The sequence below is a fragment of the Diceros bicornis genome, chromosome 19, assembly GCF_020826845.1.
Source record: "Diceros bicornis minor isolate mBicDic1 chromosome 19, mDicBic1.mat.cur, whole genome shotgun sequence".
Taxonomy (NCBI): domain Eukaryota; kingdom Metazoa; phylum Chordata; class Mammalia; order Perissodactyla; family Rhinocerotidae; genus Diceros; species Diceros bicornis.
In genome coordinates this window covers 35,714,924-35,742,294 of record NC_080758.1, presented here as the reverse complement: position 1 = coordinate 35,742,294, position 27,371 = coordinate 35,714,924, and the positions used below count along the sequence as shown (strand labels likewise).

Genomic DNA, 27,371 nt, shown 5'->3' with positions numbered 1-27,371 from the left:
CTGGTCATATTTCTCTCTAGAAAAACCCACACGCGCCAACCCCCTTCCTGGGGAGCCTGGGCACACGCGGTGCATGTTCTAACTTGAGCAACGTTGGGTCATCTGTTTATCTTCAGCGTGGCGGTCAGGAAGAAAGGGCGGCCGTTGCCACGGCAACCGACACCCCGGGCAACTGCAAGTCGAGGCAGGAGGGGGCGTGGCCTCGGCGGGCCCGGGCCGATAAGAGGCGGCGCCGGCCGCCCGCGTCCGGAGCGGGCTTTGTGGTGCGGCCGGGCGGAGGTGGAGGCGGGGCGGCCCGGCGTCTCCTCCGACTACCTGGAAGGGCCCCGTCGGGCAGGCAAGCGAGGCCGCGGGCCCGCCGCCCGCTTTCCTCACAGCGCCTGCCGAGGAGCCTCGCTCTGCGCCCCAACATGGCGGCGGGGCGCTGCGGCCCGCTGCTGACGGCGCTCCTGGCCGCCTGGGTCGCGGCGGCGGCGTCGGAGGCCGGTCCCGAGCAGGCCGCGCTGCCGGAGGAGCGGAGCCGGGTGCGGCCCATGACCGCCGCCAACTGGACGCTGGTGATGGAGGGAGAGTGGATGCTGAAATTGTGAGTGTGCCCGCACGCCGCACTGCCCTCGCGGGCGCCGCCCTCCCACACCCGCGCGGGCCGGTCCCGGTCCCCCATTGCCCGCTGGGCTCGACCTCTGGCCGCGGACCCGCCCTGCCAGAGACCTGGGGCTAGGAGTTTTGGCCGCTAGTCCGCGTTGCGCATGCGCGCCCGGCCTTCCGCGGTGACAGCTGAGGGTGTAGAGCATACCCTCTTGCCTTCCTCGCCTGCTGCTTTGGGGGAGGAAGTTTTTAGAGATGGGGGTGGGTGGGCAACTTACCAAGGGGGTGATGGAGAACGGAGAAAATCTGCAAGAAAGTCGCATGCTTTTGATACAAGTGTGTATGTAGGGGAGAATAGGCAGTGCTTCAATGACATTCACGTAGAGTATGAATATATAGCGTGGGCAAGATATTTGTTGAATGAATAAAATTGCAGCACGGTGAAGAGCAGACCAGTTTGTACAAAGTATCTTAGCCTTCATTTTGAAGACCTCGAGATGTCATTGTGAAAAATAAAACAGAAAGATGAGAGCCTTTGAAGTCTTAAAAGAAGATTCCAAAAAAATGTTACTTGTAATTTTTAGAGGTAGGACTTTCTGGTTAGATAGCGTAACTTAATTGTGCTAGTGTCATAAAGAAAAGGACCTTAATGGATTGCCCCTTTTGAACAATAGAAGGTACATCGTGGATAGTGCCTTTGCTTGAAGGAGATGGGAAAATAAGAGTTTTGAGTTAAGAGCAGGCAAGGGATCTGTTCATCGTAGCTTAAAATTAACTTCTATTGAGCCAGCCCTGATGGCCTAGTGGTTCAAGTTCGGCGCTCTCACTGCTTCCATGGCCCGAGTTCATTTCCTGGTCACAGAACCAAACCATTGTCTGTCAGTTGCCATGCTGTGGCGGCAGCTCACGTAGAACTAGAAGGACTTTCAGCTAGCTTATACAACCATGCACTGGGGGGCTTTGGGGAGAAAAAAAAAATTAACTTCTATTAGGAAGGAATTTATCATTTGAAAGAAGACTTGAAGTACACGGTGGGCAGATGTGTGAATAGGCTTGAGACCATTGCGGTGGGCTTGCAGGGAAAATGAAGAATGTCTGGAGAAATGATTACTGAGGCCACATCTCCTTAGCCTGTAGTTTCAGGCAATATACATGATCACTACTATTTGATAACTAATTTTACACGGAGGGCATAGACATGCACAGAATTGGATCTTTCCTCTATTTGTCCAAGACTAAATTTTGAATCTTTCAATTCAGATTGTAAGCAGATGCCTATTGAGTGAAAACCTCAGTGTGAGATCAGGGCCAAAGCTATAAATCGCTTAGCAGATTGCATTGTTCAAAGAACATAATGCACATTACCCCTGATTGGAGGTGAGGGAATCAGTTTCCATTTAAGAGAGAAACTTTTCAAGTGGAGCTTTATTTAGGACTGTCATGTCTAAAAATTGTAAGAGTTTTAGAGAGACTTCATCTTTTCAGCTAGTACTACAGAAAGTTCTTTTTTTTTCGGTAGGTGCTTACACAATAGAGTTTTTCTAGATGTCGATTTCCTGATTAAAACTGAGTTTGTATATGTCCATGAAGAAGGTTAAAGCAGAAACGGCTGGTTATGTTTAATGGCCTCAACTCCTTTGTAGTTCCTTTTGAAATAGCTATGATTTTTTTTTTAAGTAAAAGAACTAAGAAGACTAAAGATCAGGTAAGTTTAAGCTACATTGAGCTTATAAGTGAGCAAACAGCCAACAACTCCTATGTTTGGCCGTGTTGAGAGTTCAAATTTTACTTCTTTGTAAATGTAAAAGCCCAGACATAGTCATCAGTTGCTCTAAGCTCCCAATGTGTCCATTGGGCTGTGTTTGGGCTGTGGTGCAAGGATAGATGAGACTTGTAACCGGAAGTAAGCTGTATAGATACTTAAGATCATTGTAGTAGAAGTTCTGTTTTCATCGAGTACACTTCAGAATAGGTCAATATGAAGTGAGGCTGGAAAGGAAGGAGGATATAAACTATTACATCCAACTTCTTTCTATACACCAGAACCTAAGTGCTCATACTGAAGAAGTACTGTGGCTCTTATTTGTGATCCTCTCTCTCCTCTCTATGACAAAATCCAACGCTTTAAAAGATATATAAAATTCATTATAGTCTCAGTACCACTATAGACCTACTATAAATTTCTAAGAATTCATTCAAACAGCCAATAAATGATCAGATTTTTTTCTGAAGTATATAACGGAGAAAAGGAGAATGTGTTAATACTAGCCCCCATGTTAACACTTTGGTCAGGTGAACTGGTCATAATAAATGGAGATTGTTAGGGCCACAGATGATGTGTTTAACGTCTCTAAAGAAGCAAGTTAGGCTTTCTGATAGTATTAAAAATTTGACATTACTTTGACTGGCAGTTTTTTATTTTTTCATTTGCTAATATGCCCCCTCTCTCTGGAAATTTTTTCTTTTATATTTCACTTCATACAAAGCTCCTATAATGCAATTCCTGGTTATATTGGTATTGATAGTTTAATTTATTTTAAGGGCCTAGCATTGTTTGTCTGCTCTGAGAATGAAAAGTTCCTATTATAAAATTTAATTTGTTATATTTTCTTTGTCTTTCAAACAGTGAACTATTTGGATCCATGCAATTGAATTTTCAGTTTTAAAAAAGCACTTCTCTGTTTAGGAGAAATATCAGTTAAAAATATATTTGTAGAGGCCAGCCCTGTGGCATAGTGGTTAAGTTTGCGTGCTCCACTTCAGTGGCCTGGGGTTTGTGGGTTTGGATCCCTGGCACAGACCTGTATACCACTTATGGAGCCATGCTGTGGCAGTGTCCCACATATGAGGTAGAGGAAGATGGGCATGGATGTTAGCTCAGGGCCAGTCTTCCTCAGCAAGAAGAGGAGGATTGGCAACAGATGTTAGCTCAGGGCTAATCTTCCTCACCAAAAAAAAAAAATATATATATATATATATATATATATTTGTGGTAATTTCACCATTTCAATTCTGAAAGCTTTTTTAAAATCTGAAAAATTCTCCCATTACTATTTATATTTTCTTGAATGCTATAGACTTATTGTATATTCAATTTTTCTCTTCTTGTTTGCTTTCATATATTGTTTTATAATTTTTACCCCTATTTCTGCCATGTCTGTATAATTGGCTTGCTGTGTTTTTTCCTCTTAACCTCTGATGAAAAGTTTGCCCTTTCTCTGGGTTAGGAAAGACTATCTAGTCTTTAAGCCTTCTGATATTTTCTTTTCTCTGTTTCCATTGTTTCATACTACCCTTCATTCAGTTTCTTTGTAACCTTTTGCTATCTTAAACACTTGCTTGGCTCCCATTATATCAGTTTTTGAAAAGACTACTTTGGTTCTTTTGAAACACAAAAGCATGCAATATAATATGTTCTGTATACTGTGCTGGTGGCTTTTTTTCCCCAAAAGAAATAAATAGATATTCAATCACTTAGTTTTGACCCGCTTATCTTTAAACTGGTATCCAGAGGAAAAGTGTCTTTGGGTTAAATTAATTTACATCTGTAAAGCATAGAGGTCTTTATAAAGCACTACTTCTTCTGATGTTGCTCTTGGGATGATCATATTTCAAAATTGAAATTAGTCATCTGGTGATGGGGGAAAGCCTCATTTATTTCCTTAGGACTTCTACGTTTTAGTATTGTTTTTTCAATATTCTTCTTATACCTGGAGAGAACATCTTCAACATCGTTGCCTTAACTTGCCCGTATCAAATAGTTATAATTTCTTGCAACTTCATGGATTGTCTTGATTTGTTGATTGAATGTTTAGGAGATAGTCATTAAATGCTTGTGGTGTGTCAGGGTCAGGGTTGGGACATAGGAAGATGAAAATGAATCAGCTACATTTCTTGATTTCAAAGGTCTATTGTGCTATGAAGGAAATAAATAGCATATGTAGCTTTCATTTATTTTGCAAGTGTTTACTGAATGCTGCTTCTCTGTCAAGGCAGTGGTTCTCACCAGGCTCTTGGCATTTTGTACTGGATAGTTGTTTGATATGTGGAGTTGGCCCACACATTGCAGAACCTTTGGCATCCCTGGCCCCTGCCCATTAAATACTAGTAGTCATGTGACATAAAAAATTTAACAACCGCCATCCCCTCCATCCTCGACATTTCCAAATGCCACTTACTGAAAACCACTGCCCTAGGTACTGGTACGGGTACTGAAAAACATGCAAAATTGTAGCTCATAAGCTAACATAGAAGTATTTGATTTCAGATTGTTTCCACAAAAGGTGTTCATCTACATCACCTTCATCATCATCATCATCATTTCAGTCACAGTAAACAGTTACATTGCTTACATCACATGTTCTGAATGCTGTCTTATTTGATCATCCCAACAATCTGGTGCAGAGTTATCATTCTCATTAACTAGAGGAGATGAAAACTTGAAAAGGTTACAGCTTTGGTCAAGGCCAGATCCTTAGTCACTGGTAAGCTAGGGCCAGAACTAGAATGCAGGCCTGAGCTTTGCAGTCCCAGAGGCAAGCTAGGGAGAGTGGGTGGATAGTGGGAGAACCTGGAAGGAGGCACAGAACCTGGCTGATTGGTGCTTAGGCTCTCAACTGGCCAGCACCCTGACTCACATGAGTGGAGGCCTTTTTCCTGTAGGATTCAGAGGTCCAGCCAGGGTTTTACCATATCTAATTTCTGCAGGTAAAGAGCGTTATTGCTGTATGCTCGTTCCTGACTCTTCTCACCGCGCAGCTGCCATACCTTCTGTATACTCCAACCCCCCAGGAAAATTCTTTCTTACTGTGCCTTTTTATCTAGCATGGCCCTTATCACAACTTGTAATTATAAATTAATATATATAATTTTATATTAGGTTTTTGTCTGACTTCTCTACTAGATGATAAGCTTTTAAGTAGAGGAACAAGATTTTTCTTTCTGTTCATCTCCGGAGCCTTAATAACTATCAGGTACTAGGTGTTCAATACTTTTTGACTAAGTGAATGAATGAATAATTGATTTTAATTGTTCTTTTAATCAAGAGCTTCTCCAAGTGTATCACTGAAGGACAGACACATCTGTATATATTTTCGTAGAGATATTAAGAATAATGACTGTCACCTCCCATTTGTTTGTTGATGTAATAAATATTTACCGTGGCCTAGGACCTACCAGGCTCTGTTTTAGGTACAAGCGATGCACCAGTCCCCACTTTCATGGAGTGTTCATTCTAGTGAAAGTATTGAATTCCATTTTCTTTAGCAGGTGTCATAGTGTTTGTAGAGCTGTCAATTTTCAGTTTTCCTCTACATTTTATGATAACAAGTCCTAGAAATGATCTTCTAAAGAAATAGAATTTAGCATAAGGCTTTCAACTCTTGTGTCATTAAGAGTTTTTCCAGATTTTCCTGAAAGAAGAACACTTGTATCTTTAAGGCATCGTTTGTTGACATTTGATTTAGTTTCATTTATTAAGTCACAGAAAGATGAACCTAGCTAGGATACCTCTTTTGTCTTCACTGTCACAGATTTTTCTGAGTGTTTTGGTCAAAATAAGTTCTAAGTGAAAATTGACTGTATCTTTCATTGTCCATCTCATTTTTGCAAGGATAAGAAAAGAGTGTACTGGGAAACACTGGTTAAATTTGAGCCAAGATGGAAGAAAATTGCCCATTTTTGGGGAATAAAAATGTATTTATGGTAAAATTTTATTTCTAGGAAATATATTTAAGTAACCCCTTCCCCTGAAGTGTTTTAGTATACTTCATGAAATCTCACACCAAATTCAGTGAGTCATGCAATTAAAGAATCAAGGACCTTCAACCACTTTACAAATAGCAGAACCTAAGTATAATTTGTACATAAATACTAACATGGATAACAAAAGCATGCTGTTGAATTTTGTTTCCGAGAAATGGATAAAAACATTGGACTGATATCCAAGTTGGTGTAATTTAACAGTGTTTTGGCTATATAGAATGTATTTCAAATACCACTAAGTCTTTATGAAGCTTACTAATTTTATATACCACTGTCACCTGCCAAAAGTTTAAATAGAAAAGATGCTGTTTTATAGTTTCCATGACTATAAAGGTTCTAATTCTTCTTGGAATTAGAGGCTCTTAAATCAAAGAAGGATTAATTTGAATGTAAAAGACAAAGTTATGGCAGGTGAACTCTTTTATAGTTCTTAGGAGAAGATTGCCACTATGGCCTAGTTTTAAATAATATAAATGAAGATTGTGTTCAGTCCTTTCTGATGAGTTTTATCATGCATATGTACATAAATAAATTACATTTATATATACATATGTATATACCAACACAGAGAGAGAGCACAGGAGAGAAGAGCATGAAGGTCACATGACTTTCCTTCTTTGTGTTCATTTGGCCCCTGGAGGTATTTTACTTATAGTAGGTTCTAAATTACTGTCTAAATTGCTATCCTTTGAATACAAAAGAATACTAATGATTTTAAAAGCTACAACAACGGTGGAACAATTCCCACACCTGAGACAGAGAGCTGGCTTATCTCCACCTCCAAAAGAACACACTAGGTTAATGAATGAACTTGGTGCAGTCCAACACAATAAGCTCTCATTATATCTTTAAATGCATTAACAGTGTGATAGACCAGCGGGTAGCAGCTACATAGAAGGAATATCTAAAATTACCTCAAGGGCGTTTGTTTATCTTTGTTTAATATTCAAATGGCAGAATATTTAGAAAATATATAGGAAATAATTATTTTGTCAGTGAGGAGTATAATTTTCTTTAAAGTTTGTTCATTTATTTATTCAGCAAATATTTAGTGAGCACTTACTGTATACGAGGAATATACTTTGCCCTGGAAATATAGAAATACAAGTGTTTCAAAAAAAAAATCCCCATTCAAAGATGTCAGCAGATTGTTCTTGGATCATGGTCTCTGGTCCATGTGTCCTGGATCTGAGAGACCAGACAGTGAGCTGTAATGGGAAGATTAATGACCTTTTAGAATGATCTTGGCATTGGCTATACTAGTCTTTTCTAGAGATGGAGTTGAGAGGATGAACAAATGTGCTTACTAAGTCTGGTTGCTTCTGGGGCCTACCTGGAAAGAGAAATACATGCCTTGCTTTGGGCAGCCCTGTCTCTTCTGGGCTTTTTCCAGTCTCAATACTTTTACTGAAATAAATGCATTCCCCCGAGTCTTGACTTTTTACCACCTACTCCATCATCTTTTTATAATGTGAAAGACCAATGTCTTTGCCCAATTTCAGGTGTTTGTTGTTGTTGTTATTCAGCAAAGTTGGTTTGTATGCATCACTGCATTGAGTTTTGAATGACACTTATATACATGCTTCTGCTCAGTTAAAGATAAAAGGATTTGTAAATAATGACCAGACAGTACCTTTTGTTACTGAACCAAAGTGAGTTTGCTTCTTGGTGAGTTGAAATCAAAGCCTTTATCAGAAGTAGTTGTCACAGAAAGTAAAATTTTTTTGCAGCAAATAAAGGAGACCATGGGGAATGACTTCCAAAGCCATGGCTCTCCAAGCAAGGGAAAGCAGGGGCCATTTATTTCTGATGGGGAATGAATATTCTAAAGGGAAGTTTCATCATCACGTGTAGAGGTGGGTGTAAGCTCGCACAGGTGTAGTGTGAAACATGCTTTCACATATATCACATGTTACGCTAGTAAGGCCTAAGCTCCTTCTGGGACAGAAATCTTAACATGAAAATGAAGCAAAGGTAACTTTTGGTCACTTCTCAGCCTGTCTGCGCAGGCATTGCTCTTGCAGTGGGCTTTGGACTGGTTCAGGGCAGTTGCTGATTGCATCTCTTTACCGTAACTAAAAAACAACTTTGAGAAATAGTTAAGTGCTTTTGCAACCTCCTTTGACTTACTTAGGGCAGTTAGTTGGTTGACACTTTGAGCCTAAATTTTGTTACAGAATTTGATCAGTTGTTTAGCACTTTTTCCCCTTTATTTCCTTCCCTAAGGCAGTTTTTCCCATCGGTATGTGTATGTGTGTGTTTTATTTTTTTAGCAGGCATTCTTTCCTACTTCTCTTTCACCCCTGCCGCTTTCTTCTCTTAATGCAAAAATAATAGATGCCACATTTTGTAAAAACAATTCAGGAATGGAAAAATTGGAAAATAAATTGGAGGGAATTGACATTTTTCAATGCTGAACCTGCCCATTCAGAACTTGGTAGATCTTTCCATTCAATCAAGTCTTTAAAAAAAACAAAACTATTTATTATGAAAAATTTCAAACATATACAAAAATAGAAGGAGTAGTATAGTGAATTTCCATCATCCAGGTTCAAGAATTATCAATATATTGCCAATTTGGGTTCATCTATATCTCCTGCCCTCTACTCCTTGGTGGCATAATTTACATACTACAACATTCACCCATTGTACATAAACAATTCAATGATATCAAATCTTTTTTTTTAGTATCTGTTGCATTTATTCCTTCAGTATTTTGACTTGAGTTAAAAATATTTTTGAAGTATAATTTAAGCAGATTTTTAAAATATCATATGTAGTTGGTGGCATCCTGAAATATTATTCAAAGTATCTGATGATTTTTTTTTTCCTGGAGTATCCTGCCTATTTTGTGAGCATTGGTTGATTTATTTAATTTACTGCTTTTGTCTTCTGGGTATTATTAAGCAAAACAAAATATCTCTTCAGTTGTACTAATGTATCTTTGTGACATTATCCTGTAAATGTTAATTTTCCTTTTAATTGTGTCATATGTTAGTATTTTAAAATGGATTTCCAGCATATGTTATTGTTTGTTCACAGTATTTTAAATTAAGTATAACCCTAGCAGGTCTTTAAGCCTCCATAAGGCATATCTGATCTCAATTCCATGTAATTTCAAGTGATATCTTCCTTTCTGTTTTATTTTCCTCCGGCTACTGCAAATGACCACAAACTTGGTGGCTTAAAACAACAGAAATTTATACTTTCATGATTTTGGAGACCAAAAATCCAAAATCAACATGTTAGCAGGATTAGTTCACTCTGCAGGCTCTATGAGAGAGTATTCCGTGTCTCTTCTAGCTTCTGGTGGCTGCTGGCAATCTTTGGTGTTCTTGGCTTGTAGCTGCATAACATATCTCTGCCTCCATCTTCACATAGCCTTCCCCCAGTGTCCCTGTGTCAAATCTCCCTTTTCTTTCTTTATAAAAGAACACTAGTCATTGGATTTAGGGTCTACGCTAAATCCAGGATGATCTCATCCCGAGATCCTTAATTTAATAATATGGGTAAAGACACTTATTCCAAATAAGGTCACATTCACGAGTACCAGGGTTAGGTCTTGGACATATTTTTTTAGGGCATACTATTCAATCCACTTTGCTTTCTAAACAGCACGCTTCTCCAGGTCCCATTTTAACATCTGCAGATGAAATCCTGGATCACTTTGGAGCTTTATGTTCTGAGTATTTTTGATGTGTTCCAGGACCAGCTCAGAGCAGAGTGAGGCCACGAGCGTCTTGCCAGGATGATGGCTCAGCCTTCCAGTTCTTCTCTTTGATTCCATCTCATCCTTCCCTGATCCATTATTTTTCCCTGATCCATTAAAATTACGAATGATTTTTCCAAAATGTAAATCAGATCATAATTCTCTTACCTCTCTAGGGCTTACCGTGGAGCTTCAAATAAAGTCCTAACTCCTTTTATAACTTTTTTAAAAGCTGTAGATGATGTCTTCACCATCCCCTCTCAGTACTCAGCCTTCACACATGCTATTCTCTCTGCTTAGATTAGAACTTTCCTTGACCCCTCTCTGGCTGTTGCCGCCTACTTTAAATCTCAGGACATATACTGCTTTCTCTGTGGACCCCTCTGAGATCACCCAGCTCCTGAGTGTCTCCATAGCATTGTTCCACACTTTCAGCCATGGCATTTGCCACCTGGATTGTAATTATGCCGGGTCTTACCTCTGTTCTTCTGTGGGCTGTACAATCCACAAGAAGAGGAGGCAACACGTCTGTCTTGTTCACAGTTGTTGTAGCTTCAGCTTGTAGCATAGTGCTCAGTTCATGTTTATTGAATGAAAAAATAAACGTAAAAACCAGGGTTCTGGTTGAAGGCCCAGGTATTTCTGACTCCTACTTAAGAAAGTGTCGGGTAAAACTGGTTTAGCCTATAGCTTTCTCAGAATGGTTGAAATGACTTCTGATCTTTGGAAATGACTCACTTTCTTGAGGACCCACTGGCAACAGATCTTCTGGTCTCTGTTCATCAGATCTGTAGCTTTGATGAATCTGAAACTGGTTTGGCTAGTTTAGGGACATCCTTGTGAAAATTATCTTCCTTTAGTGGGGCTCTCAAAACAGTGTTCATTCTCAAAAATCAAAAGCTATCTGGAAAGTGACAAAATTTGGATTGATTGTGAGAATAACAGTGAAATAAAATATTTTATGTATTATAATGATTTGTGAAAATCTTCGTAAACTTTGGCTAATTTTTTCCCCAGGGAATTGATATTCATCATTAAATTCTGGGGGGGAAGTATGCTTCTGTTTGTCTATATCAAATGACTTTGGAAAAGCTTGCTTTTGTGCTTCTCTTTACTCTATTTCTCTATTTTATTTTACAGATTTTTTCATATGTTTATATTGATTAGCCATTCTTCTTTTATAGTTATGCCCCTTGGTGTCCATCCTGCCAGCAGACTGATTCAGAATGGGAGACGTTTGCAAAGAATGGTGAAATACTTCAGATCAGTGTGGGGAAGGTAGATGTCATTCAAGAACCAGGTACTGTGAATGTTGAACATTAAATGCAAAAGTTTGTTACTTTTTATTTTTAAAATTCTCAAGCATATAGAAAAGTTGAAAAACTAGGATATTGGTTACCCATGAACTGACCATCTAGAATCAACAGACAACATTTTGGCATATCTGAGTCTGTTTACACATATATATGTGTATATGTTTATTTACATTTTTATTATTATTATTTTTTGCTGGGTCTTTTGAAGATAGGTTGCAGACAACCTGATACTTTACCCTTTAATATTTTGGCATATTAAAATCTCCCTAATTATTTTCCATGTGTCTTACAGTTTATTGAGCCAGGATCTAATCAAAGTTCACCATTTGCATTTGGTTGTTATGTTTTTTTAGTTGCCCTCAATCTAGAATAGTCCCCCATTTTTTTCATGATCTTGATATTCTGAAGAGAATAGACCAGGGATTTGCCTAAGTGTTTCCTTATAGTGACATTTAATGTCAGTCTAGAGGCATGATTCAGGCTAGACATTTATGGCAAGAGTACGTCATAGGTGATGCTGTGACTTTATATTGTATCCCATCAGAAAACATATACTGTCACCATTAGTGATATTGAGTTTGAGCACTTGGATTAAGGTGATGACACTAAACACCTCATTTATAAAGAAAAGACCCCACTTTGTGATTAGTAAGTAATCTGGGGGGTGATTCTTTGGGATTTTAAGATCCATGATGATTCTACCTGAGTCAAATATTTCATCGTGAGTTCCAGAATTGTTGAATTTCTAATTCTGTCATTCCATCTCCAGCTGTTAATGATGTAATTTTTCAGAAGAAAGGGGGAGATAAAGGAGACTTTTAAATTCTGGAAAGATACACACAATTTGTATTGGTAGTTTAAAAATAATGATGTGTGTGTGTATATATATATATATATATATATATATATATAAATTGAGAAGAAAAGTTGGGCTTTTATAGATTCAAATTTGACTATGTTCAAATTTTTATTAGTTATTTTTTCCTATCTACATTCAATTTCTACCTATTGCATCCCTTTACAAGGGAAAAAAAGAGGTAGGTATGGAAGTGTAGCTGTTACCTTTCTGTAATAACTGTGAGTTCAAAAAACACAAAGTAATGGATTACCAATTACTTGGACAACAAAATGGATGGTGTCTGTTAAGATGGATGTCTTGACAAACTCATGGAGAGGGGTTTCTGTTAAAAGCCATGAGTCTTCAAGCCTCCACCTTTTTAAGCATTTGAATGAAAGCCACTTCTGCCCATCTACTATTTAAAGATGGACGATTTTATTTATTAGTTCATGGTTTTGGCTATTAAAATAAGTTATTCTATTTGGAGGTCAAGTTATTGTAATTACCGTTTTGCTGTAAACTTGTTTTCATCTTTTAGTAGTTTGAGTCCAATGAAATCAGTTATAAACCTTGTTAATTAGTGGGCACCAGACACATTTTATGATGAATTTCTTAGAAATGCAACTGGCCTATTCACATTTCAGCCGTTTGGTATACCTGCTGTGATTTCACAGCGTGATTTGAATTAAAAGAATTAAACAGTTAGCTTTGTGATGGATTCACAAATCTAGTTTAATTGAATATAGTCTTTCCATCTAAAGTATAGACTTACAGTTATTTTTCCATTGTGAATGGATTAAGTGCTTTTTTGATAATAATGTAAGACAGAAATTGTGATAAAATATTTAAAAAACAAATTCATCATTGACTCATAATATTTAACAAACTATATATATTTGAAATCTTTATCAAAGAGGAGGGAAGAAAGTCTTTGGTCTGGTATTCTATAGGAATAGTGAAGAAAAAAAGTCCAAAAAAGGAAGTTATTGTTTTATATAGTAGAACAGTTTTTTAAAGTAGAGGCTCTCGAATTCTTTTAAATGATAAAAACGTAAAAACTCTATATAAATAATGTACATTCTGTAATTCTGAAATTACAGAATGTTATAAACTAATATGACCTCAAAAAAATAATTGGAAAAAAAAAACCCTGTAACTCATAAATACAATTTAGGAGACAAAATTCTACACACATGATTGAGTGGCCTAGAGAATATTTCACTTCAGATCATACTATTTTATATTTATAATTTTACTTTATTTATTTATTTAAATTATACACTGTATTTATTTATTTATTTTTGGGGAGGAAGATTGACCCTTAGCTAACATCTGTTGCCAATCCTCCTCTTTTTGCTGAGGAAGATTGGCTCTGAGCTAACCTCTGTGCCCATCCTCCTCTATTTTATACGTGGGACGCTGCCATAGCATGGCTTGATGAGGGTGCATAGGTCTGCACCCGGCATTCAAACCTGTAAACCCTGGGCCACCAAAGCAGAGTGCGCAAACTTAACCACTACGCCACCGGGCTGGCCCCAGTATAATTTTACTTTAAATTATAAAGTAATTTAAATTTAATGCTTTCAACTAATCTTCTAACAGAGTTTAGAAATAATGTGTTTATTCAAATATTTGAGTTCCTACCACGCACCAGGCCCTGATCTGGGTATCAGTGATACAGAGGTGAATAAGGAAGACAAAGAGCTGGCTCCTCATTGAGTTTACATTCCAGTGAAGGAGATAAACAGTAACAAAAGTAAAATGGAAAATATCGTCTGTTGGTGGTAAGGGCTGTGAAGAAAAATAAAGCAGGGTAAAAATGTAGAAAATGATGGGAGCCACTATTTTAAATAGGATGTCCAGGGAAGGACTGTTTGACCAGAGGTCTTGACAGATTGAGGGACTGAATTTCAACATCTTACGGGGAGGAACACCCCAGGCAGAGCAAACAGCCTGTGCAGGTGAGAGTGTAGTTGGCTTATTTGAGGAACAATATGACAGCCCGCAGGGTACTTGAGATAAATGAGGCTGGAGAGGTAGCTAGGGACCAGACCATGAAAGGTCTTCTTGGCCATGGCAAAGGAGTTTAGGTTTTGTATGAAGTATGATAGGAAGGAAGCTCCTGGAAGGTTTTGAGCAGAGGAGTGACGTGATATGATTTATGTTTTAAAATAATCTCTTTGGCTACTATGTGAACATTGATTTTAGGGAGTCAGAAGTGAAAGCAGGAAGAGCGGTTAGGAGGTTAATGCAGTAGTCCATGAGTTGAGATGATGGTGTCTTGGACTGGTAGCAGCAATGGTGAGTGATTGGATTTGAAATACTACATTTGGCTGGAATATCCAAAAGGATTTCCTGATAGACTGGTTGTAGCATTTGGTAGAAAGAGAAAAGATGAAGAGGCCTGAAGGAGGAACAGGTTTGGGACAGAGTTGAAGTTCGAGATGTTTAATAGAAGTCCAAATAGAGATGAGCTAGAGATGTACAACCGAGGGTCGTCAGTGTAGGCGGTATTTGAAATGAGGGGAAGAATTGGGATTACCTAAGGAGTGTGTGCCAGGGAACTGTTTTGAGGATTGAGAACCAGAGCACTCCAACATTTAGAAGAAAAGAAGTAGTTGCAGCAGAGGAAAAGGAGAAGCCAGGTAGGTAGGAGGGAGATGGAGAAGAAGGGGGGTCCTGGAGGCCAAATGAAGAGAGTGTCCTATGTGGTACTAAGTCACTGGCAAGCCTCCGGGCAGCTTGTCCCTATTCTTGGGAGCTGTTTGCGTATTTACTTCATTTTTACAAAGTCTAACGTCCTGAATGAGCAGTGGGAAACCATTGAAATGATATTATTTTTCCCTACAATTGAGCACTTTATTGGGTATTGCTGAATACAGATTTATATTTGGTTACAGATCTCCATTAGTATATTCTTTCCTCAGGGCTGCCTTGCCACAGGAGTGCTGGTAAGAGATAATTTCATTTCTTTTCCCTGCAAGTAAAATTTAAAAAGAAGAGAAAGCAAGAATTTTTGAAGTGTTCATGCATACTCTTTAGTAATTCTTTTATAATTCTTACTCAAGAATTTTATCATTCTTAGTCTTTAATAATTCTTCCTCAGTATGAATTTCATAGGTCATAACCCTTATAATTCTTTCATTGGTATATCAAATAGGAGATTTTCTTAGGTATTTTAAACAGAAAATAAGATTTCAGAATTATCAAGACTGGGAATTGCAATAAGCACATTGCATTTTTATAGCTGAGATGTAGATGTCAAGGAAAGGACAGGCCTTAGATTAGGTTACATTACATTGCCTGTTTAATAGTGCATAGACCAGGTGAGGTTTCAGTTGAGCTGAATTGGGGAAGTTAAATTTAATGAGTAAGTACTTGAACCTTCTGTTCTATGCAGATAAGCTTAGTTGTCAAGGACAGGAAAACAGCAGCTGCTCACAGAGCACGCATGAGTGATGGTCATTTCACTAGATTAGAGGTAAACCAGATCCCTACCATGGCCAAGAATAAGCATTGAGTTTAAAACCACGAATTTATTATTGAAGCCAATTTAGTTTACTGTACTTCAGTTACTGTTAATATTTTAATTTTGTAATTATAAAAATTAGTCTTTTGTATTCTATCGACAACTTTATTTCAATCTCGAAGGTATGGTTAGTTCTACTTTTTTTCATTGTTTTCCTTCTGCTACTTTCTTTAATGATAATAACTAACACTTTGTAAGCATTTACTTCAGCCTGTAATTGCGGTAAGCACTTACATACATTTTAGCTTCGTAACAACTGTAGGAAGAACAAACTATTTATCTCTATATGATTCAGAAAACTGAGGCTCAGAGAGGTTAAATAATATGCGCAAGGTAACACAGCTTGTTAGCTGTAGAACAAAAGCTAATAGCTATCCCCATTTTCTTAATATTGAACTTAAATAATTTCTATTGTGTTTTTGCATATCAATATAGTTCTCTGCCATAATTTTTCTCTAATCTTTTAATTCTTTGTTTTTTGCTATATGTGTTAAAGATAAGCTTGCTAATAAGAAATTAACTTTTTTCCTGCGTTCTGGATTAATGCCCCTTTTATGTTGTAATACAATCTTCATTTTTTTTTTTTTTTTAATTTTTTGTTTATTGCAGTAACATTGGTTTATAACATTGTAAAAATTTCAGGTGTACATCATTGTACTTCTATTTCTGCATAGATTACATCATGTTCACCACCAAAATACTAATTACAACCCATCACCACACACATGTACCGAATTATCCCTTTCACCCTCCTCCCTCCCCCCTTCCCCTCTGGTAACCACCAATCCAATCTCTGTCCCTATGTGTTTGTTTATTGTTGTTATTATCTACTACTTAATGAAGGAAATCATGCGGTATTTGACCTTCTCTCTCTGACTTATTTCACTTTGCATTATATCCTCAATGTCCATCCATGTTGTCACAAATGGCTGGATTTCATCGTTTCTTATGGCTGAGTAGTATTCCATTGTGTATATATACCACAGCTTCTTTATCCATTCATCCCTTGATGGGCACTTAGGTTGCTTCCAAGTCTTGGCTATTGTGAATAACGCTGCAATGAACACATGGGTGCATGTACCTTTACAAATTGGTGTTTTCAAGTTCTTTGGATAAATACCTAGCAGTGGGATGGCTGGATCATATGGTAGTTCTATCCTTGATTTTTTGAGGAATCTCCATACTGTTTTCCATAGTGGCTGCACCAGTTTGCACTCCCACCAGCAGTGTATGAGAGTTCCCTTCTCTCCACATCCTCTCCAACACATGTTGTTTCCTTCTTGTTAATTATAGCCAATCTGACGGGCGTCAGGTGATATCTCATTGTAGTTTTGATTTGCATTTCCCTGATAGTTAATGATTTTGAACATCTTTTCATGTGTCTGTTGGCCATCTGTATATCTTCTTTGGAGAAATGTTTGTTCAGGTCCTTTGCCCATTTTTTAATGGGGTTGGTAGTTTTTTTGTTGGTAAGATGCATGAGTTCTTTATATATTTTGGACAATCTTCATTTTAAAGTGGAAATTACCCCTATAGTAAAAAAGGCATGCAGAAATTTTTGGAGACTTTGTGGTCAAACTTTATGTCTTGTATTTAAAGGTTTAAGAGTGCACTTGTTTCTTTACAATCCACACTTGTTGTTTTTAAACCCTGAAGGCACAACCTCAGATGGTACTTCTCTATTCCAAGGTGTTAATGTTTTAACTTTTCAGGTAATGAAAGTCTCCCTTGACACTTCATAGCGTCAGTATTAAAGGTTAGAAGACATTTTTGGAGCAGGACATGAGATCCAGAGCTTTCTGATGTCTTTCACCCTCTCACAAGTGAAATTTATTTGAGATGAATTTCCTGTGGTGTCACATCTTCAAGGGCTTAATAGTGTGTCATAATCTAAGGACTACTTTGACTACTTGATTTTGTTGTAGATTTTACTGAATACATCCTCAGCGACAGTATATTATTCCAGACAACGAACCAAACTCATATCTGAGTTAGATGCTATAACCTTATTATTAATACTCCACATAAGTTGTCATTTGAAGAAATATTGATGAAGAAACATCAATGAAAACAGTCTTCAGGTGCTACAATTTATTAATAATGGTCTTTATTTTAAATGAACCTTAATTGATGATCTTGTAAATTGGTAAAATAGTTATGGAAAACAAAATAGCAATTCATATCAAGAACCATAAAATTCTTATACCGTTTAATCTAACAATTTTGGGAACAAGTGTCCTGTTATACCTTCTATCCTGAACCAGAAAGATGCAGAAAAATCGCAGAGACCATTTGCCACTGTGTTTCTTTTTTCTTATTTTCTCTGTACTCATTGATTTTCATGGGCACATTTATTTTTAAAGATATGTTATCCAAAATAATGTACAATTTCCAAAGCACTTAAGACTAAATTAGTTTATCTTTATTATATCCTCTTGTTTTATTCTAACTTTGAATCAGAGATTTAAATATAGAAAATAATAGCTAGCATTGGTTTAGTCCTTGTTATGTGTCAGATACTGTTCTGTATGTGCTTTATAAATATAAAATCATTTAATGCTGAAGTACTACAAGATAGAAATTATGATGCCCATCTATAATAAGAAAACTGAGGCCCAGAGAGTTTAAATTAGCTATCCCAGATTAAAAACATTTAATAAGAGGCAGAAGTGGGGTTTGACCCCACCTGGCCCTCGAATCTGGAAATATTGTTTTGCATATCATATAATTTAATGTGTTTTATGAAATATTTTTTATATTTACTTATTTTTTTATATATTTCCATGGCCAATGATGACTAAGAACATATGAAGGATTTTAAAGAACAAGTTAAAAATAGCACCTTCAGTGTACCTAACATTTATTAGAAATCCTATCTATTTATTGTGATAAAAATAAAATCTATATAGAAACTTGAACAAGTGATGGGATGCTCTTTGTTTGTTCCTTCCATTTTAAAAGTCATATAAGTAAAGCATAATTCTCTAACGCTGTGACTCTCTTTAGATAAAATTTTTGGGTGGTCATAAGACTCTGTAGCTAGGAAAGAAGTGAGATATGAAACTATTTGTAATATTTATTTTAAGCAAAAGCATATGATAATTTTTAAGCACTTAGAATTACCAAGACTTTGTCCTCTGGCGATTTAGAGTTGGAAATGTACTAAAAGATACCTTTGTTCCCTGCTAGGTTGGAATTCCAAGCAAAGTTAGAGGTGAAAATGCCCTGTAGACAGAGATGCTTGTTAACAATCCTCAGTTGACTTCTCAGGTCCCTTGTGTTTTTGTGATTGCCAGTACAATCTTTTTTTTTTTTCTTTAATGTACGATAATAAATGTATGTAATAAATGTTTCTTTTTGTAACAAACACTTTTACTACCTTCAGAATACTGTGTTTTCTTTTAAGTGCCATAGGGATGTTTTAAAGTCTATTTGATTTGATATGAGAAAAAATAAAGAATCTTTTGGGAAGACTCATCATTAATCAATAAATTATTATGCTGAATATAGATTTAATTTATAAAATGGGTATAAGAAAATTTCCCGTGTTATTAAAAGTAAAGCTTCAGTATTTCAAATTGCAAGTGACCACAGAGATGTAAAATTTGAGCCACTTTATTTGATTAGATATTTAATTTTGTCCAGATTGTTCTTGAGTGGGAAAGGCAGAAGTGATGAGAAATGTTAAAATAGTGTCTCTGTCATTTTTCCATACTGGCCAGGAGGATCCTTTACCTTTCTTTCTCTTTGCCAGCCCAGGCTTACTCACTCTTGGTGTCCATATAAATATTTGTTTGTAAACATTTAAAGAGCAGGGATCTATTCTTTACTCCTATTCTTATTTAGGTTTTTGTTGCATGCTCCTTTCTTGATATCATCTATCTCTGTTTATAGCCATGATTGTGATTATTAAGTTCTTTCCCTCTTCCACTAGGCTGTAAGCTGTGTGAGAACAAAGACTGTACGTGTTTTGCTTATCTGTGTCTTGAGCAGTTATCACAGTCCCTGGAACAGAGAAGTTGCCTCAGTAAATATTTCCTGGGTGACTAAGGGTTTTATTTGTCTTTGTCTTCACATGGATCCAGCATAGCATTTGATATATGGTTAGTGCTCAGTAAAGGTTTGCTAAGACAAATTGAAAACATCTGTTTAATGTACATAGAGTTCCTTGACAGAACTTGCAAATTTTATAAATGTGCAAAGATTATACATGATCTTATTATTTCATATTCTTTATTGTTCTTTTTAATCTTAAAACTGATGTAATAATAATTTATTGAGTCCTTTATTATGTGCTAAGCACTTAACATACTGATCTAATCTAACTTCAGAACAATTCGGGTAGTCTTTAATATACCCATTTTACAGATGAAGTAATTGAGACTCAGAAAGGTTAAGTAATTTATCTAAGGTCACAAAGCTAGTAAATGGAGAATTTAGTATTTAACCCGGATTGCATGACTCTAAAACCTATCCTTTCAGCCACTATACAATTCCAAGTGATTCACAGGCCAGAAAACTCCAGTGTAACATATAGAAGATAAGCAAGTTGTATGTCAGTGACTGGAAAGAGGTAAATAAAAACGGGGAAAAAAAAAATTTCTTTAAGTCAAAAATGAAATAGTAAATGTGATTCAATAATTGTAATGATTTTAATAATGTGGTTATGAAAGTAAGCTCAAGGCTGCTTGTTTTAGAACTTAAGTTAGGTGTTTAGGTCAGTCTGAGTTTGACTTGTAACTTTTCTGTTTATGCTTCTTGTAGGTTTGAGTGGCCGCTTCTTTGTCACCACTCTCCCAGCATTTTTTCAGTAAGTTTAAATAATTTTTTGGTCTTGCAAAAATTAGAAATCAGTAGATGTATACCGGGAATTCTAAGTTGTTTTCCAAAACCATCGCTCATTCAGGAGAAAGACTGGTCTGCACTGAATAATAGCTGTTAGAGGAGAGAAATACCCAAAGTGCTGCAGAGAAAGGAACCTGATTTCAGGCAGTGAATTGGTGGGGAAGTCAAAGATTTTTCTGATGATATAAAAGGTGGGGTGATTCTTAATAGTTAAATAGGAATTGGTTAAGCAGACAAGGCCTTTCCAGATAGAGGAGATATGATGGAAAAGCCCAGGAGAAAAGGAGAACTTCTGGGAACTGTAAGTGGTTCTTTATGGCTGGCCCATAGGGTGCGGTTGGATCATCCTGGGTGATGAGGCTCAGGTAGGGACAGGTGAAAGAGAAAGGAGGGGGTGGATTCCAGAGATACTTAGGAGGTGGGATCACTGGGACTTGGTGACTGATTAGCCATAGGAAAGGAAGAGCCAGTGATGACTACCAACAGGCCATGTATAACTCATAAAAGCTATTGAGGAACCATTAGAATAAGATGAAGTTTGGAAGATAGAGGCTGGAATGGAGAAAATAGTGTGCAGTGCCTATGCTAGTTCCAAATGGAGAAGTTTAATTGACAATTTGATGTCAAGATCTAGAGCTCAGAAGAAAGATCCAGACTAGAGATACATGTTGGGTCTTCCTCAGCGTCTAGGTAGGTATCAGTTAGAATATATCTAGAGAACACATACGCAATGGGAAGAGAAGCAGGTCAAGGATAGAACCTGGGGTTGACCAACGTTAGGACGTCTACAAAGGAAGACAGGGAGAAGGAATGGTCAGAATAGTAGGAAGAAGTCCAGAGAGCTAATGTCATAAAAGCCAAGAGAAAGGAGAAAGGAAGGGTCTTCAGTAGTGGACAGTGCCAATGACAGACAAAGGAAAAATGGCAGAAAAGTGTTCCATGGATATGGCACTTAGGAGTCATTGGAGACCCCCATTATGAGTAGTTTCAATGGAGTCGTGGAAGCAGAACCCTCAATCACACCAAGTAGTGAATGAGTAATATAAGAGGAGAGAATGGCAAGCGTAGACTCTTCCCTTAGGAAGCTTGACTGGTGAGAAAGCGAGAGGGAGGGAAGACTGAAGGGGCATGTGAAACTAAGAGATGTTTTGTTGACTTTGAGGGGAGGGACTTGAATGACATAAATTTGGAAATGTGGATACAGTTTTTTAAAACTTGATAACAATTGCTGCTTTGCTGTTGTAAGAAAAATCAAAATAATTGGTAGCAAAAATAATAAAAAGTAACTTGGCAGATTAAACACTGCCAAGAACTTTGCTTATAGTCACAAATTGTGCAGTGATAAAATAGTTTAATCCTTTCTCTTTTGGAATTTCTCATTTGTAACAGATTAATATTTATGTTTGCTTTCTGATTCATGCCTAACCATAATATTTTTTCTTCATTTGAGCCAAGTTAAAATTCAGAGTGGAGTTCACGTGTAAAACCAATAGTTATTTTGATTTTTATTATTTGTAACACTTGTTATTTTAACTGATTTATTTTCATAATTTATAGTGCAAAGGATGGCATATTCCGCCGTTATCGTGGCCCAGGAATCTACGAAGACCTGCAGAATTATATCTTAGAGAAGAAATGGCAATCAGTTGAGCCTCTGACTGGCTGGAAGTCCCCGGCTTCTCTAACGTAACTTGATTTTTTTTTAATGACAAGGTGTTTTGAATAGAACGGGAGGTATCAAATGAACAGGCCATGGGCCTTGAAAGCCTACATTTTTTCTTCATATTCACTTCTGATTACCCAGACTACACATGACCATGCTTGGCCTGTGTGGTGTTTCTGGTTTATGACCCCATATGTTTTAGCCAGTTGTTAGTATGCTGGGAATTAAGTAGCAGATTTGGTGGGTTACTGAAAACCTCCTCTCCAGTTTTTGCGCTGAGCCATGCTAACTGTTTTCTCTTTACAAAATATGATATTGAACATCATTTACCATTCTTTCTTCCTTTTAAATTATTGACAAGATAAAAGAGTAACTCTTTCTTGAATTATATATAGTTCATGAAAGAATTGCTATTGTATCTTGTGTGGAAAATAAAACCTAGGGTATCTTTGGCTACCTAGCAGAATACTTCTGGGAGTAACTTTTGGCCATGATAACAAACTGTATAATACTTGGTGAGGTAGATAAAGCCAAACAATAATGACTTTTTCCACAGTTAGTTTTAATTTTGAATGAATTATCATATTTGTAATTTTATGTTAGACAGGTTTCAGTGGAGCTTCCAGAGTATAAAAGAATGTAAAGTAAAAGTGTAAAAATTTTACATTTTTAACAAATGTGAAAAATATCCTGCTGAAATAGAAGCAAATCATGCAATAATTCAGAAATAACTCATCTAGTGGTATCTATATAATACATAGGAAATACATAGCTTAAAAAGCAGCTCACCTCGGGCCGGCCCCATGGCTTAGCGGTTAAGTGCGCGCGCCCCGCTGCTGGCGGCCTGGGTTCGGATCCCAGGCGCGCACCAACGCACCGCTTCTCTGGCCATGCTGAGGCCGCGTCCCACATACAGCCACTAGAAGGATGTGCAGCTATGACATACGACTATCTACTGGGGCTTTGGGGGAAAAATAAGTAAATAAAAAAATTAAAAAAAAAAAAGCAGCTCACCTCTGGCATTTCATTCTGCAAATATTTGAGCACTGATTTTATGCCAGATACTGTTCTTGGTGCTAGATATTCAACAGTGAACAAGACAGATGTGGTCCCTCTGCTCCTCAAGTAACTTAAAGTAAGACAGATTAAGAAAAAAAGTAAGGATACAAAGAATCATAGTCTGGATAGGGCTGTTTAAAAACAAACACAGCTTTACTGAAACAGGGAGTAACTGGGGGTTATGGACCTACATTAGATGGAGGGGCTAGGAGACGCCACTCTGACAGGAGGATTATGATAGAAGGACCGAGCCAGGTAAAAAGCAGGGGGAGAAATGTTCCCAGGAATGGTTATAGCATGTGCATCGGCCCCAGTTTGGAGAGAGCTTGATTTGCAGAGGAGCAGAAAGGTGGCCAGGGTCGAGCACAATGAAGGGGAGGGAGAATAGTGTGAGCCGAGTAAGAGAGGCCAGAGCCAGGTCATACAGGACCTGTGGCCACAGTGGGGAGCTTGGATGTTATCAGTGCACACAATGAGAAGGCAGCTCTTCGGAGAAGAAATTGGAGAGGACAGGAATGGGTGAGGTGAGACAAGTAGAAGGCTGTTGTAGTGTCCAGCCTAGGGATGGTGGTAGTGCGTATTAGGGTGGCAGCAGTGGGGACGGAGAGTAAGGGTGAATTTAAAATAATGTTTTGAAGGTAAACTTGGCTTTCTTCAAGGAGCCAAGGAGAAAGAAGGAGAGGGAAGATTCACAAATAAAAACTCCTTTGGTTTCTGGTTTGAGTACTTGGTGGATCCTGGTGGTGTAAGTACTCACTGATTTGTTGTTGTTAGTGCTGCCGACTCGATTCCAGCTCCTAGCGACCCTGTGTACAGCAGAGTGGAACCCTGCCCGTTCTTTTTGTGCCATCCTCTTCATCTTCCGGCGCTGTATCAGACAGTACTCTGTTGCTATTCATAGGGTTTTCATGGCCAATTTTTTTGAAAATGTGTGGCCAGGTCCTTCTTCCTAGTTTGTCGTACTGTGGAAGCTCCACTGAAACCTGTCCACCATGGGTGACACTGCTGGCATTTGAAATACCAGTGCCATAGATTTCAGCATTAAGACAACATGCAGCCACCACAGTATGACAACTGACAGATGGTGTGGTTTCCTGACCAGGAAACAAACCTGGTCCATGGTGGTGAGAGCACTGAATCTTAACCACTAGACCACCTACTGATTTGAGCAAGAGAAAATCAAGGGTTCAGCATTGAACATGTTATGTTTGAGATGCAGACTTCTTTGTAGAGCTGTCAGGTTGGATGCTTGGAGATGGGTCTCCATGGAGAACACAAATACAAAGGTTATAGATGGTGTTTAAAGCCTTAGAAGGGAGGGGATCACTTAGAGAGAAGGAAAAAGAGAAAGTACTTGGGACCAAGCCACGAGACACCCCAAAATCAAGAAGTCGTAGAGAAGGAGTCAGCAAAAGGAAATTGTAGATGAGCACCAGTGAGGTAGGAGGACAAACAGGAGTGTGCAGTTTCCTAGACACCAAGTAAAGGGTGCTCAAGAAGGAGGGAGCACTCATTGTGTCCCATGTTACCAAGAGGATGGAAGATCAAGCGTGAGACGTGGACGTTGAATGAAGCAATGTGAGGTCGCTGTGGCCTTGACGAATAGTGATGGTGCAGCAGTGAGGATGGAAGCCAGATTTGAATGGGTTAAAGATATGCTGAGGAAGAAGAAACAGCAAGTGTAGACTACTCTGGAGAAGTTTGTCTGGGCTATATGAGATCCAGAGATGCTCTTTTTAAAAGATGAGGGAGTGTAGCACAGGTTTTCATGCTGATGAAAATGATCCAGGGGCTGGCCCCTTGGCTTAGCGGTTAAGTGCACGTGCTCTGCTCCTGGTGGCCTGGGTTCGGATCCCGGGCGCGCACCGACCCACCGCTTGTTGGGCTATGCTGAGGCGGCGTCCCACATACAGCAACTAGAAGGATGTGCACCTATGACATTCAGCTATCTACTGGGGCTTTGGGGAAAAAAAGGAGGAGGATTGGCAATAGACGTTAGCTCAGGGCTGGTCTTCCTCAGCAAAAAGAGGAGGATTGGCATGGATGTTAGCTCAGGGCTGATCTTCCTCACAAAAAAAAAAGAGAAATGATCCAGCAGAGAGGGAGAAATTGCTAATGCAGGAAGAAGGGATGACAGAAAGAACCAAGTCATTAACAAGACAAAAGAGATCCAAGGCACAAGAGAAGAATTTGGGCTGGGTCAGGGCAGATAGACTTTCTCTGTCGTAACAGGAGAAGGTGGATGCAGGTGTACACCAGGCTCATGTGTTGGTGGGAAGATAAGAGAGATCACATAATCGCTTCTGATTCTGCAGTGACATAGAAGGAGTGTTAGCTGAGAATGCTTGGGGAGGGTGTTTTAGGTTTGAAGAGAGAGAAGAGGACGTGAGCTATCATCTCAGGTAGAACCTAAAAATTGCATTGGGATTGGGCAGTATTTACTGCTCGCTGAGGTTTGTGACTGTGAAGGGAGAACAATCAGCTGGTCATATGATTTTTTTCCCCAGAGACATTCAGCTGCTAGGGTTGGGGATTTTGCCGGGTATGTACAATGGAGGCAGAAAGAGCCAGGGGATTTGATGTAGTTACAGCAGAGTGATTGAAATGGCCATGGAGTCTAAGCTCTATAAGAACAGACGTGAATCATAGAGAGAGGACGATGTATTGCAAGAAGTGGAGGGACAGTCCTTGTGACTTGAGTTTTGTTTTGTTTTGTTTTTTCATAGTATACATCACCAGTGGTTCTCCTCTTTATTTTTTTTTAGGATGTCTGGAATGGCTGGTCTTTTTAGCATCTCTGGCAAGATATGGGTGAGTAATCTTAAATATGTCCTTGTTGAATCTTGGCAGAGGAGTTTTTTAAGAGTAAGAATGTAGCTTCTAATTAATAAGAAAATAATCACTTATAAATATATAATTTCGCTTTTATTCTTAAGCCACACAACTACTCTCAGGCAGGGTCCTAGTGGAAATATGTCTTTTGTGTAGAAGAGCGTACATTGAACAAGGACCTGTAATTATTGTGTCAAAGTCGTATTTTCTTAGATCAGTGATGAATCCCTTTATCAAAGCTGAAAGGGCTTATGTGGTTTTACTTCGTCTTATTTTCCCATTCTCATAAGTTCCCTACAGATCAAAGATTATCTAAGCTTGCAAGTGATTCCATATGTCGGGGATCAGCAAACTATAGCTGATCCCTGTGGGCTGGCCACCTATTTTTATAAATAAAGTTTTACTGGAACACAGCCATGTTCATTCATTATCTATTTTCTGTGACTGCTTTTACACTACAATGGTAGAGTTGAGTAGTTGTGACAGAGACCATATGGCCCACAAGCCTAAAATGTTTACTATCTGGCCCTTGAAGGAAAAGTTTGCATGCCCCTGCTGTATGGAATTGTATCATTTCACTGAGTCATTTCAGTGAGTTATTTAGGTTAAAATGTTGAACTATTATATAATCTTGAACGTGTCACATAACCGTTTGCTCCCTTTTATGTGTAGGGTGGGCTAAATACTACCAGATTTAACAAAATTGCTATGGAATTAAATATATACCCTTCAAGTATTTCAAAAAGTCTTTAGAAGTGAATCTCTATATGTGTGTTTTCCAAGCTATGATTGTAGGTGATAGTGTCATATTTGGAACTTAATATCAGGGAACTCATGAGGACTTTCTGTTTCTCATGCACACTGATACATGTTGAGGGAAATTTAAGAACAACTTTTTGTGTCCCAGTTTCTCAGTTGTATTATATTTTTTGCCTTGTGAGATAGAATACTTACTTCAGGGTTTTTTTTTTTTTTTATGACAGAGGCTAAATTGGTTGCTTGGATTCAGTCTTTTTTGGTTAAAATTTGGTAACTGCCTTTTTTTGGCATTTGTGTATTATATTAAACAACAACATTTTCCCTTTGTCCAGATAGTTTGAGTTTCATATGGTTTCCTTCTGCTGTTTTCTTAACATTGGTGAGAAGTTTATTCAAGGGCTGAGAATTATGAATTGCAAACTGGGAATTGAGAGTTAGGGATTCTGCCCTTTGTATTATGTTGACACTAG

At 38.1% G+C, this 27,371-nt stretch overlaps 1 protein-coding gene across 1 annotated transcript in view; it reads left to right on the top strand.

Moving 5' to 3' along the window:
* Positions 1 to 287: 287 nt before the first annotated feature.
* TMX4 (thioredoxin related transmembrane protein 4) overlaps positions 288 to 27,371 on the top strand; it is a 45,522-nt gene continuing 18,438 nt past the window's right edge. Inside the window, exons 1-5 of the mRNA XM_058563192.1 lie at positions 288 to 586; positions 11,245 to 11,360; positions 20,508 to 20,553; positions 22,146 to 22,274; positions 26,076 to 26,121. Of these exons, the coding sequence (XP_058419175.1) occupies positions 411 to 586; positions 11,245 to 11,360; positions 20,508 to 20,553; positions 22,146 to 22,274; positions 26,076 to 26,121 (513 nt within the window). The 5' untranslated portion in view covers positions 288 to 410. The remainder of the gene's footprint in view (positions 587 to 11,244; positions 11,361 to 20,507; positions 20,554 to 22,145; positions 22,275 to 26,075; positions 26,122 to 27,371) is intronic.